Here is a 14,215-nt window from a genome sequence, read left to right as displayed (position 1 = left end):
TCCTTGCTGCCACCTTTGTGTAAAAGTGAGGTACAGCAGAACATGTGACAAGGATGACCGCAATTGTCAGTCCCAATAATTCAGAGGAAATCAAAGTATGAACTACGTCTGAGGCAGCAAAATGGAGAAGCATTTGTAATTAGATGAAAGAACTTCTTCATTGGTAAAGGCAGTTCACATGGCAGGTGAGAAGAAAGGAAGAGAAATGGAAGAAGGATAGCTGTTAATATAAGTGGGTGGAAAGGAAGTAATAGGAAAGAGAAGAGTGACAGATAAGAGAGAAAGTGACTACAAGAAAAATTTCAGAAAGAGCTCATTAATACCTATAACTCTTTGAAATACTTTTATTCCATTACCTGACTGTTTGTCCTTTAAAGCTGTTTTACACATTTCAATGCGGGCAGAGTGATAAGGAACATAGCGATCCTGTAGAGATCCCACTAGCACAACATTTTTGAAATAATGAAGCCCTGTGAATAGAATATAATAAATTATCATGCAGTAGTTAACCAGATTTAAAACAAGTTATTAGTATCACATTAAGTGACCAAAACATAAATTTCCTTAGCAGTACTAAGTTTCTGTCTTTGTCAATACTTGATGAATCCTTTCTCCAAATTTCTACATGTTCTCTACAAAAAACCCTACTTCACTGTTATGTAGTGTTGATGCTGAGTGAGAATGTGTGTTTGCACTGGGAGCAATCACTGTTGCTCAGTGGTGTGGAGACAGGCAGGAAACAGAATATGTGGACTAATATTCTATAGAAAGTATTCCATGATATTCTTACCTTCCAAAAGGTATTCATCAATATTTAGGACTATTTCCAAAGAAACAAAATTATACTCTTCCATTAAACAAAACACTTTATAAGAAATCATTTAAAGCTGACTTTTTACTTTCATTTATAACACTTGCCTAATATGATTTATATTTTCTTTTTTAAAATTTTTATTATTTTTTGAGATGGAGTCTCGCTTTGTCGCCCAGGCTGGAGTGCAGTGGTGTAATCTCGGCTCACTGCAACCTCTGCCTCCTGGGTTCAAGTGATTCTCATGCCTCAGCCTCCTGAGTAGCTGGAATTACAGATGTGGGCCACCACACCTGGCTAATTTTTGCATTTTTAGTAGAGATGGGGCTTCACCATATTGGCCAGGCTGGTCTTGAACTCCTGGCCTCAAAGTGATCCGCCCACCTTGGGCTCTCAAAATGTTGGGATTACAGGAATGAACCACCACTCCTGGCCTAAAGATCTTAATCTTGGGAAAAGCATGGATTCACACACAGCCAAGTGTGACAGTATGATACTATCTATGCCAAAAATAAGGCCATCCTTCCTTTTTCCTAATGAGACTATACCACTTTTTTGGGGGAGGTGACATTTTGAATGTATACAATCCTAAAAAGATAAATGAAATAATCAAGTATCTATTAGAGAAGTTAATTGAACATATGTTTAAAATAATATTGTATAAAATATTAAGAAAAAATGACTCCTCTCCCACCTTCATTCTCACATCTCATGACACAATTTGACACCAATATATTCATCATTATCAGTGCCACTTTGGGAATCATCTATGTGTCCTAGAGCACAGGTATTCATACATTTACCTCTGGAGTCATCTAAGACTCTCTGTGGTGTAGATAGGTGTGTATAGCTTTAAGAAAACTGATTTCCAGGATGGGCGAGGTGGCTCATGCCTGTAATCTCAGAACTTTGGGAGGTCGAGGGGGAAAAATTGCCTGAGCCCAGGAGTTTGAGACCAGCCTGGGCAACAAAGTGAGATCCTGTCTCTACGAAATTACGAAAATTAGCCAGGTGTGGTGCTGCATAACTGTAGTCTGTTACTCAGGAGGCTGAGGTGTGAGGACCCCTTGAGCCCAGGAGGTGCAGGCTGCAGTGAGCCATGGTTGCAGCACTGCACTCCAGCCCAGGTGACAGAGCAAGAGCTTGTCTCTAAAAATAAAAAAGAAAAAAAGAAAATTTATTTCCAGATCCCAACCTCCAGAGGAGCTCTTTTCTAAAAGTGACTTGACTTTCTCCTACTTTACAAGATAAAGATATTATCTCTCCAATCTATTTCAGATCTTATTAAGGTATATGGCCCTAGGGTATAAAAGTCTCTGGAAAACCAAGCAAAATATAAAGTCTAACTTTTTCTGACAAAAAGTCAATTTGAGTTGACTGTTTGACAGTGAGAAATGGCTTTGCCAATTGGATTTTATGGCATGCATTTCCCATAAATTGAATGAGCTAAATCTATAATTCCAATAGAATGAGCTGAGATTTCATATTTTATGAAAATATAATTAATGTCCAGGTATGGTGGCTCACGCCTATAATCCCAGCACTTTGGGAGGCCGAGGGTGGACCACCTGAGGTCAGGAGTTCGAGACCAGCCTGGCCAACATGGCAAAACCCCGTCTCTACTAAAAACACAAAAATTAGCTAGCATGGTGGCAGGTGCCTGTAATCCCAGCTACTCAGGAGGCTGATGCAGGAGAATTGCTTGAACTCGGGAGGCGGATGAGCCAATATCGCACCATTGCACTGCAGTCTGGGCGATAGAGCGAGACTCTGTTTCAAAAAACAAAAACAAAAACCAAAAAACCCCCCAAAAACCAAATAAATGAACCTGTACCTGGACCTTATACTCCTCTATTACCCATTTCTTGGCACACTGTTATAACAAAATTCTTCATGAGTTTTCTATGTGTCTCCCTTCTCTTCCTTTCCTCCGGTTCTTTACTTAACCTATTCCCAGAAGTCTTTCTTCCTAATTACCCCATATAAATTGCTCTTTCAAGATCACGAATGACCTCGACAATGCTAAAAGTTTAAGGGTCAATTCTCAGGCCTCATCTTGTTTGACCAAATTTTAATTCTACCTGGTAGCCTGAATTTGCATCCAAAATACAATGGTTATTTCAGGCCAGTATGTCTTCTCCAAGTAAGTGAAAATAAGTAACTGAGAGATCACCCTGTGTTAGTGATTTGAATATAAGGCAGCACTCTCCTTTCTGATGGGTAATTTTAGGAGAAAACAAAACTTACTTTGTTTTCAGGCATATATGACATTTTATTCTTTACTCATCATTCTCTCTGCTTTTAATTATCATTTTTATATCTGCTCATCAAATCTAAATTTCTGGCCTGCTTTTCTTGCCAGATAACTTGACACAAAGCTTTGTGTCACTTTAACATTCACTATTCCTAACACCAAATTCTATTTCCAAAATTTCGCTTGCTATCTTAAATTCTTTATTCTATAAGCCTATTCTTATTCTAGTCCAATGAGAAATATTGGCCAGCTTTAATTACTAATTCCCTCATATATATTGCATCATCAAGTTTGGCTTGCTTCATATGTAGTATATGTTGCTTTCTCTTCTTACCAGTATCACTGCTATTCTCTACTTGCTGGTCTCATGACTTCCATTATAAATTTCTTTCCTGAGTTTTATTTTATATGTTTCCGTCAAGTTAAATTTTATTTTTAATTTTTTGGAAGAATTTTAAATTTATATCTGCTTCCTTTTTCTTTAAAAAAAGATTTTGTAATGTTTAGAAAATTTCACATCCATTATAAAAATTAAGTTATGCAATATGTCTGGGAGGGATAAGAAAGTGACCATATCTTTGGTTTGTCCCAGTTTAAAGTATCAGATTAAAATTATAAATTATAAAGTATATGTCTTCCCTCAAAAAATATCAATATTGGCTCCCATATATTAACGTCCACTCAATTTAGCTAAGTAGTCTTTAACATCAAAATCTGGCCCTAACTCTTGGTGGGAACTAGGAACTTACCCAAGTTGAGGCAGTCTAGTTGAGAAGAAAGGACATATTGGACTAGGGATCAGGAGACTGATTAGTTTAGGGTTAAAATCTGTATCTCTGAGAATACCATTTTATTTCAGCGTAGTATGGAACTACTGTTAATGAATGTAAACACATCAACAGGTTAAAGGAGAACTTCCTACGGTGTGCAGTTATAGGTGGGTCCAGAAACTGATCTGGTTAGCATTCTCAGATGACTGGGTAGGGCTGAAGTTCCCAGGCTGGTCCCCTCTGCTGGGGGAACAACCTGGTTGGTTCACTGGTTTATCTAATAATGGCTTACGCAATTGTGCTTTAAAAATATAATCATTTGCTGGCCGGGCGCGGTGGCTCAAGCCTGTAATCCCAGCACTTTGGGAGGCCGAGATGGGTGGATCACGAGGTCAGGAGATCGAGACCATCCTGGCTAACACCAGTGAGACCCCGTCTCTACTAAAAAATACAAAAAAAAAACTAGCCGGTCGTGGTGGCGGGCGCCTGTAGTCCCAGCTACTTGGGAGGCTGAGGCAGGAGAATGGCGTAGACCAGGGAGGCGGAGCTTGCAGTGAGCTGAGATCCGGCCACTGCACTCCAGCCTGGGCTACAGAGCGAGACTCCGTCTCAAAACAACAACAACAACAACAACAACAACAACAACAAAAAATCATTTGCTATTGATGCCCTGATGTGAAAACAGTTGGAAGAAGAGGCTGGGTTAAACTATTTTTAGTGCTCTATATTCAAAAAAAGATGTAAAATATTTTATTAATTTCTCTCCAAGTTAAAAAAAAATTAAAAATGTTATTGCTTAGTGCTGAACAAACAGTAGGCTCTCAAATATATTGACTAACAACAGATTTGATTTTTAATAATTCTGTAAGTGGCTCCTGAAATGTGTATTTCTCAAGAGTTCTGGATAGGTGACATATAACTGTGTTACCTCTCGCCCTACCCTTTTTCATTTTTAGAACTGAAGCAACTTTGGAACAACAAAGCAGTTTGGCTGGGTGCAGTGGCTCATGCCTGTAATCCAGCACTTTGGGAGGCCGAGGCGGGTGGATCACAAGGTCAGCAATTTGAGACCAGCCTGGCCAATATGGTGAAACTCTGTCTCTACCAAAGATACAAAAAATTAGCTGTGCATGGTGGTGGGCACCTGTAATCCCAGCTACTTGGTAGGCTGAGGCAGGAGAATTGCTTGAACCCAGAAGGTGGAGGTTGCAGTGAGCTGAGATCACGCCACTGTACTCCAGCCTGAGCAACAGAGCAAGACTCCATCTCAAAAAAAAGAAAATCTTCAACTATTCCCCTTTACTAGCTCCTCTTGCCTTCCCCCAACCCCACTGCCGCCCCTGCTGCCATTCACTAAGGACACAGCTAACAGTTGTGTACAGGCATGCCTCATTTTTTTGCATTTTTCTTAACTGAGGTTTATACAAAGGGTTTCTTATCAAAAGCAGAAACCAGACTCAATTGTATCTGGATTACTTATATAAGATACATTATTTAATGTCACTGATGTCTGTTCTTTCTGAAAATTCATAGTAATAAAACATTTTGCCATATGTTTGTTAGTACTGTTTACAACTCCAGAAAATTGTACACTTAAAATGTTTAACTTTTTCAAATTCAGTATTTATAAAGCAATCACAGTTTTACACAGGTATACCTTGTTTAACTGTACTTCGCTTTACTGTGCTCTGCAGATATTATGTTTTTTACAAATTGAAGGTGGCAACCCTGCGTTGAGCAAGTCCATTGGCACCATTTTTCCAATAGTACATATTCACTTTGTGTCTCTGTGTCACATTCTGGTAATTCTTACAATATTCAAACTTTTTCATTATATCTGTTACAGTGATCTGTGATCAGTGATCTTTGATATTACTATTGGAATTGTTTTGCAATGCCATGAACCATGCCCGTATAAGACGGTGAACTTATGACTGCTCCACCAACGGGAGAGACATTTCCAGTCTCTCTCTCTTTCCTTGGGCCTCTCTAGTCCCTGAGACACAACTATATGGGAATTGGGCCGATCAATAACCCCACAATGGCCTCTAAATGCTCAAGTGAAAGGAAAAGTCACATGTTTCTCCCATTAATTATTTTTATTTTTTGAGACAGGGTCTCACCCTGACCCAGGCTACAGTGCAGTGGTGCAATCATGACTCACTGTGGCCTCTACCTCCTGGGCTCAAGGGATCCTCCCACCTCAACCTCCGAGGTAGCTGAAACGAGAGGTATGCGACAACACATTGGGTACATTTTTGTTTTTTTTTTGTAGAAATAGGATCTCACTGTGTTGCTCAGGCTGATCTCAAACTCCTAGGCTTCAGTGATCCCCAGCCTTGGCCTCGCAAAGTTCTGGGATTACAGGCGTGAGCCACCATGCCTGGCTCTGTTTCTTACTTTAAATCAAAAGCTAGAAATGATTAAGCTTAGTGAGGAAGGCATGTCAAAAGCCAAGACAGGCTGAAAACCAGGCTTCTTGTGCAAAAGAGTTAGTCAAGATGTGAATGCAAAGGAAAAGTTCTTGAAGGAAATAAAAAGGGCTACTTTTCACTATTAAGCCGTTAAGAATTATATGAAACGGCTACTTTAAGCCGTTAAGAATTATATGAAATCTACTCTGTCTGTGCTCTATTAATGGAACAACAAAGCCTGGATTACAGCACATCTGTGTACAGCATGGGTTACTGAATATTTTAAGCCCACAGTTGAGACCTACAACTCAGAAAAAAAGATTCCTTTCAAAATATTATTGCTCATTAACAATCCCCGTACTCAACTAAGACCTCTCATGGAGATACACAAGGAGATTAATGATGTTTCCATGTGGGCTAACACAACATCTATTCTGCAGCCCAAGTGATCCATTAGTTATTTTGACTTTCAAGTCTTATTACTTAAGAAATACATTTTGTAAGGTGATAGCTGTCATAGGTAGTGGTTCCTCTGATGGATCTGAGCAAAGTAAAATGAAAACCTTTGGGAAAAAATTCACCATTACAGATGCCATTAAGAATATTCATGATTCATGGGAGGAGGTCAAAATATCAACATGAACAGAAGTTTGGAAGAGGCTGATTCCAGCCTTCATGGATAACTTTGAGGGGTTCAAGACTTCAGTGAAGAAAGTAACTACAGATGTGGCGGAAATAGCAAGAGAACTAGAATTAGAAATGGAGCCTGAAGATGTGACTGAATGGCTGCAATCTCATGATCAAACTTGAATAGACGAAGAGTTGCTTCTTATGGATGAACACAGAAAGTGGTTTCTTGAGATGGAATCTAGCCTGGTAAAGATGCTGTGACCATTGTTGAAAAGACAACAAAAGATTTGGAATATTACATAAACTTAGTTGAAAAAGCAGTGGCAGGGTTTGAGAGGATTGATTCTAATTTTGAAAGAAGTTCTACTATGGGTAAAATACTATCAAACAGCATCATGTGCTACAGAGATATCTTTTGTGAAAGGAAGAGTCAATTAATGCAGCAAACCTCGTTGTTGTAATTTAAGAAATTGCCATAGCCACCTCAATCTTCAGCAACCACCATCCTGATTAGCAAAAACATTACGACTAGCTGAAGGCTCAGATAATCATTAGCATTTTTAACAATAAAGTATTTTAAAATTAAAGTATGCATTTTTTTTTAGACATAATGCTATTGTACACTCTGGACTATAGTATAGCGTAAATATAACTTTTATATGCCCTGGGAAACCAAAAAAATTCACGTGACTCACCTTTTTTTATGGTGATATGGAACCAAATCCACAGTATCTCCAAGGCATGTCTGTATTTTGTTCCAAATTCCTTTTTTGATATACACACGATTTATTTTTCATTTTAAAAATATAACTAGGATTATAGTAGTTATGCTATTTTATGTCTTTTTTTCCCTTAATATTTTGGGGACAGCTTTTCATGTTTGTATAAATAAATTTATCTCATTCTTTTAACTTCTACATGGAATTACCAGGATTAACTTTTAGTCCTATTTTCCTAGCGAAGGACATTTATGTCCATTCCACTTCAGAGGGGAACGGACATAAAAAAAGTATAACACTGCAATGAATAGCTTTTACCTAATTATGTGAGATTTCTGTAGGAAAAATCCCAAAAGTGGAATTGTTGAGTACATTCTTAAAATTCTGATAAATGTACTCTCCAAAAAGGTAATTTCTCCTTCCACCATTAATATATGAAGATTTCTGTTTCACACGCTCATCAATACTGTATAGCATCTTTTAAATTTTACCAACCTAAAGGCAAAAATGATTAACTTATTGTTTATTGGCCTTCCATATATATGTATTTTTAATTTTATTCTTTGGTAGCTAACTACCTCTTTTCTCTTTTGCCCATTTTTTTTCTGTTGGGTTGTTATGTATTAGGAACAGCAGTACACATTATACCACTCAGGCATAAACAATATTACATGTTACCTCCAGATGTGTGCTCTGTGAATTAATTATGTATTTGCCCGATCACATGATCATTTAAAACTTCCTCACAAATTTCCCATTAAGATTTTTAAAAGATTTCTATATTTTTAAGAATAAAAGGCATTACATTTTTCCAAATAAAATTACATTAAAGACATTTTTCAAAATAGCTCTTTGCAGAGATTCTGATGTACTTCTCTAGAGAAACACCACTAAGGTTTGGAATTACTGCTTTAGACTGAGATCCCTGCAAGAAGTGTCTATGGCTCCTCATGTTCACGCAGCTCAGTAGAAGTAGGCAAAGATACCCTTTCACTCTCAGTTTCCATGATAATAAAATAAATGTAAAAATTCTGATACTGATTAAACACACGACGCTGTTATACTTCTAAATGTGATTCTTACGACAGTATCGTACTTTAAAAATACATTTTAAACTTAGTAACCAGTTTTTTAGTTATTCAACAAGTATATTAATACTAATATTGTGCTTTTACACAGAAGGTTTGTTTTTTATATTAGCCAAGAACCAAGTTAGTTAAATATATTATGGCCCTTTTTGAATCTTTTGGTTTCAATTTCTTGTCTAGCAGTGTTGGCTACAGAAGGCAAACTCAAAGTGAAGCATGGCAAGCTCCAGAGGTGCAGTGCTGATAGGAATTACAGCAGTACTTCACCTGTGTTGAAGTACAGCCAACAAAAATGCCGGAAGTCTACTTTGGGAGCTAATATTCTAGGTTCATCTTTTCTATACCTACCTTGATTCTAGCTCCTCAAAGACAACCTAGTTAACTGGTCTGTGGGTGAATACTTCACTGAGCCCCTCAAGTGCCTAATTATTTGTTGAACGGTTACCTTTAATTTGGGAAAGTGACAAGATTTCCCTATTTATAGGATGACATGGTTTAACCAGAAAAATTTGTAAGTATGTTGTTACTTTTTACCACGAAAAAGATTAAAATAAATCTTCCATATTGCTCTGGACTACATAACATAATTGATATATGAACACCTTCATTGCAACTTTCATCTTCATAATCTAAAGTCTTTCCAATTCTTCTGGCTACTCATTTGTTCTAAAACTTCAGAGTTTTAATGCAATTCATTTCGAGTCATTTTGTGTTTACTCTCTGGAACTGGCTAAAGCAGTGGTTCTAAACTGGTGATTTTCTGCCCCAAGGAATATTCTGCAGCATTTGAAGGTATTTTTGGTTGTCACCGCTGAGGGTGGAAAAGTGTATGTGCTACTGGCATCTAGTGGGCAGAGGCCAGGGATGCTGCTAAACATGCTACAATGTTCACAACAACCCCTGAAAATAAAGAATTCTCCAGCCCAGAATGTCAATAGTGTTGAAGCTAAGAAAACTCTGTACTTTTAAAACTGATATACTCTAAACAATATTAAACTATTCTTATTTTTACTCATTTTAAATAAATTTGAATGAATTTTCTTCCTAAAACAATGTTAGCTGATGCTGGTTCTTTCCCACACTTTCAGAAACAAAATATACATATTATTTACATATCAAAAGTGATACCTAAGATTAAATCCCTCTGTAATCTCCTGGATACAAAGAGTACTTTGTACCTCAGTAGGACAGCAGGAGCTTTATTTAATTTTTATACTTTATTGGTCAGAATTCAACAGCTGGTAAAAAGACTCTAAGCAAGTTGTTTTTAAGAAGATCTTAAAATAAGGATACTTTGTTTTTGAAATTCCAACAATGAATAGATTCTTTTTTGGCTATTTTGAGCCCTCATTATGGAATGTCAGAGTGGCCATGATTCCTCTCTCTGCTTTAGTAATATAACCTTGACTACTTTAACACTGGTGTCATCAAATGTCTGTATATTATATATTTATTTTACTTTTCGCATTGCTCTAGCTCATTCATCTTTCTTTCCCCTGCTATTCAATGCTGAGATGCTTGTATGCTGCCTGCAAATTATTTACATATTCTATTAGCAATCTGTAGAATATCATAGGTTTTGTCAAAAGTTGCTATAAAAATTTAATGAATGTTTATAATTGTAATTCCTTAATCAGAATAGGTAATTTCCCTTTAAAAGTAACATTTCTGTAACCCTTTACCAGATCTATTGTGTTCACAAGAAAAGGTAATTTCTCACCCAATAAATGTATGATTTTTATAAAAAATACAGTATTTCTCAATTGTTTTACAAAACACACAAATTACTTTAGGCTTTTAAAAAGCTTTCTTCATTTTAAAATAATGAACAGCTTTCAATAAAAGAAAAGCTATTAACTAATGATACGTTGCATAGAAAAAGACTGTTTCAAAAGGATGACCCACAGAAGAGGCTTTGCTTAAATAAAAAACGCAAAAGGGCAAAAGCCTGAATTTTGATTTAGACAAGTAATTTTAGGTAAAAGAACAGAAAATTCGCTGTTCAGAAGAAACTGAAGCAATAATCAAATTAGGACATCCAAGACTGTAGCTTAAGAAGAATAAAATATAAAAAAGAAACGATCACTTTTGATTGTTTTAAACCACTAGAGAATAGCATATTGGTTAAGTACTCTTTTTCTTTGTTCTATGTTGTCCTGTTTTATTTATTTGTTTGATGGGAACCTAAATATTCTATTTTGTGAATAAAGTAATTATATGTAAATATACAGGCATAGCAACTTTCTAGGGATGGACTACTCATTTCTCACAATTCATTAGATGATGCCCCCCTGTCGCTCAAAAAACCCAAAACCCAACACCCCACATGAAATAGTTCGAGACACTTGTTTCAATCTCTACAACATTATAATTTTAAAATCAATTGAAATACTTGTTGATATTTAAAAGTGCAATTAGAGGCAGCTTCTTAAGTTCTTGAAAACGTACATTGTTGGCTTAACATGATGCAGTTTGAACCATGCACGAATGCTTACTAGCTTTTCATAAAGCTAAGTGACCTCAGGCAAGTCATTCAATCTCTCTGTGCTTCAGTGTCCTCATCTACAAAGTGGGGACAATATTCCTACCCCAGAGAGTTAAATAAGCTAATATGTATGTGTGTTTAAATCATACCTAGAACATGGTAAATGTTACATGTGTATTAGCTATTATTATTTTTCCAATATTTTAGTATTAACCAATGCATTAGTCACAATTACCAGAAAATAGTACTTTTTTTCTTTTTGAGATGGAGTCTTGCTCTGTTGCCCAGGCTGGAGTATAGTGGCAGGATCTCAGCTCACTGCAGCCTCCAACTCCTGGGTTCCAGTGATTCTCCTGCCTCAGCCTCCTGAGTAGCTGGGATTACAGGTGTGTGCCACCACACTGGACTAATTTTTTTGTATTTTTAGTAGAGAAGGGTTTCACCATGTTGGCCAGAGTGGTCTCAAACTCCTGACCTCAGATGATCCACTCACCTCGGCCTCTCAAAGTGCTGGGATTATAGGCATGAGCCACTGCGCCCAGCCAGAAAATAGTACTCTTTAATGTTTTTTCCCAAAATGGATATTAATTCAATTCAGGTATATACTAATAAACTTGTGAGTACAAAGATAAATCTTAAAACATAAAAACAATTTTAAGTCGTTCAAATAATTTTTATAGCTAGTAATATCAGCATTTAGATAAAAGTTTTGTTAAAAAATTTTTCCTAAAATAGATATATATTGTTTGTGTAAAAGTCAATTTTTGTAATCTATAATACCAGCGGTTTTTTTTTTTTTTTTTTTGAGACAGAGTTTGTCTTGTTGCCTAGGCTAGAGTGCAATGGTGCGATCTCGGCTCACTGCATCCCACGCCTCCTGGGTTCAAGTGATTCTCCTGCCTCAGCCTCCCCAGTAGCTGGGATTATAGGCACCCACCACCACGCCTGGCTAATTTTATATTTCTAGTAGAGATGGGGTTTCACTAAGTTGGCCAGGATGGTCTCAAACTCCTTTCCTCAGGTGATCCACCTGCCTCAGCCTCCCAAAGTGCTGGGATTACAGGTGTGAGCCACCATGCCTGGCACTAGTGGGCTTTTTTTTTTAGTTTTTGAGACAAAGTCTGGCTCTATACCCCATGCTGGAGTGTAGTGGCATGACCTCAGCTGACTGCAACCTCCATATCTCTGGTTCAAGCAATTCTTGTGCCTCAGCCTCTGGAGTAGCTGGGATTACAGGTGCACGTGCATGACCATGCCCGGCTAATTTTTGTATCTTTTGTAGAGATGGGGTTTCACCATGTTGCCCAGGCTGGTCTTTTTTTCTTTTTTTTTTTTGTTTAGACGGAGTTTTGCTCTTGTTGCCCAGGCTGGAGTGCAATGGCAAGATCTCGGCTCACTGCAACCTCTGCCTCCCAGGTTCAAGTGATTCTCCTGCCTCAACCTCCCGAGTAGCTGGGATTACAGGCATGTACCACCATGCCTGGCTAATTTTGTATTTTTAGTAGAGATGGGGTTTCTCCATGTTGGTCAGACTGGTCTCGAACTCCCGACCTCAGGTGATCTGCCTGCCTCAGCCTCCCAAAGAGCTGGCATTACAGTGTGAGCCACCGTGCCTGGTGCCCAGGCTAGTCTTAAACTCCTAAGCCCAAGCAGTTCACCCACCTCAGCCTCCCAAAGTGGTGAGATTACAGGTGTGAGCTACTACACCCAGCTTATGATAGTAGTATTATTTAAGTCACTTCTTTTTTTTTTTTAACCATTTACCATTTACTAAGTTTTGAACGCTACAGAATCACTTTACACATATTATCTCACTTAATCCTTTTAATAATCTTGTGAGATACTACTATTCTCATTTTACCAATAAGGAAACTGGAGTTTATTTAAATTAGGTAGCCTAGTCAGTGTTTGAACTATAACTAATACCTATGTGTGATGTCTAAGTTTGCTTCTTAACGGTTTTAGACTAGTACAACCAGATCATGCATTATAAGGTGAATAATAAATTAATAACTTAACAAAATTGAACTAATCCTTAAGAACAGCTCAAGTACAAAAGATATACTCACTCCTGTTAATAATTAGAAACTTATTAACACACATATCTGTAAAGATGTGGAAGGCCATGGATTAATCTATATTGTAAAAATTTACAGTTACATTTTCTTTAGTTTAGATATTCTTATGCTGCTATTACTATTGCTAATTAAACTTTACTTTGTATAATGCTGTATAAAGACATAGACCTCAGGAACACTTATGTTCAGCTCTGCCTTTCACACATTTCCTAACCTGTCAGCAAAGGGTATGAACTCCATAGCTCCACACAATGGTTCTAGCTAATGTTGTTTTTCTCGCATGAGAAGTATATGCCATGTTTCATTTTGTAGGAATATCCTGTAATTTGATCAATCAAGTATATATTTCTGTATATTGTAAGAAACTTACCATTGATGCTTTGTATCATTACAAACAAAATAATAAAACCCAATCTATAAGAGAATTTTCCTTTCACTGATTCTAATAATAGTACCTATAATAATCATTCCCAAATCTCTTTCTCATATTAAGAACAACATTTAAGGCAGAATCCTGAAAAAGCTAAAGCAGGACTCAAAAGTAGTGGTATTTTCAATAACTAAATCTATTAATATCAAATATTTCAAGAGTAGAATGGAAGACATGGGTGATAGGAATGAGGATAAAAAAAGATGTAGATTTAAATGGCCAGGGCTTAAGTTCACAAATCCAAGTAACTTTGGACTTGGAACTACCAGTCGCTGATTATATGGGCTAGACTTACATCTTACTATATAATATTTAAACTGTTTTTGAATATTGAAAATAATATTAAAATATCATTGATTCATTTGTTAATCAATCGGTATATACTAGAAGAGCTATGGTACATACTGAATGTGTATGTAGGAAATGGGAATGAGCTGTCATGACAGATCCTACTTAAGGAAAGGAAGTTAAGACATAAAAATAACTGACATGAGATAAACTATAATGAGTATGGTAAAAGGTTGATTTATAATGGT

The 14,215-nt window shown here is 36.9% G+C and overlaps 3 protein-coding genes across 16 annotated transcripts in view; all 3 read right to left on the bottom strand.

Moving 5' to 3' along the window:
- Positions 1 to 14,215, bottom strand: part of FAM135A (family with sequence similarity 135 member A) — a 134,340-nt gene that overhangs the window by 3,981 nt on the left and 116,144 nt on the right. For all 14 annotated transcript variants that reach the window (XM_050789692.1, XM_050789702.1, XM_050789699.1 and 11 more), the window contains one exon: positions 357 to 470. In XM_050789692.1, the coding sequence (XP_050645649.1) occupies positions 357 to 470 (114 nt within the window). The remainder of the gene's footprint in view (positions 1 to 356; positions 471 to 14,215) is intronic.
- SDHAF4 (succinate dehydrogenase complex assembly factor 4) overlaps positions 1 to 14,215 on the bottom strand; it is a 170,897-nt gene that overhangs the window by 41,145 nt on the left and 115,537 nt on the right. The window lies entirely within an intron of this gene.
- Positions 1 to 14,215, bottom strand: part of SMAP1 (small ArfGAP 1) — a 428,466-nt gene that overhangs the window by 301,235 nt on the left and 113,016 nt on the right. The gene's annotated exons all lie outside the window — the stretch shown is intronic.

The sequence above is a fragment of the Macaca thibetana genome, chromosome 4 (genome assembly GCF_024542745.1).
Source record: "Macaca thibetana thibetana isolate TM-01 chromosome 4, ASM2454274v1, whole genome shotgun sequence".
Taxonomy (NCBI): Eukaryota; Metazoa; Chordata; class Mammalia; order Primates; family Cercopithecidae; genus Macaca; species Macaca thibetana.
This window is presented reverse-complemented; position numbering and strand designations above follow the sequence as displayed.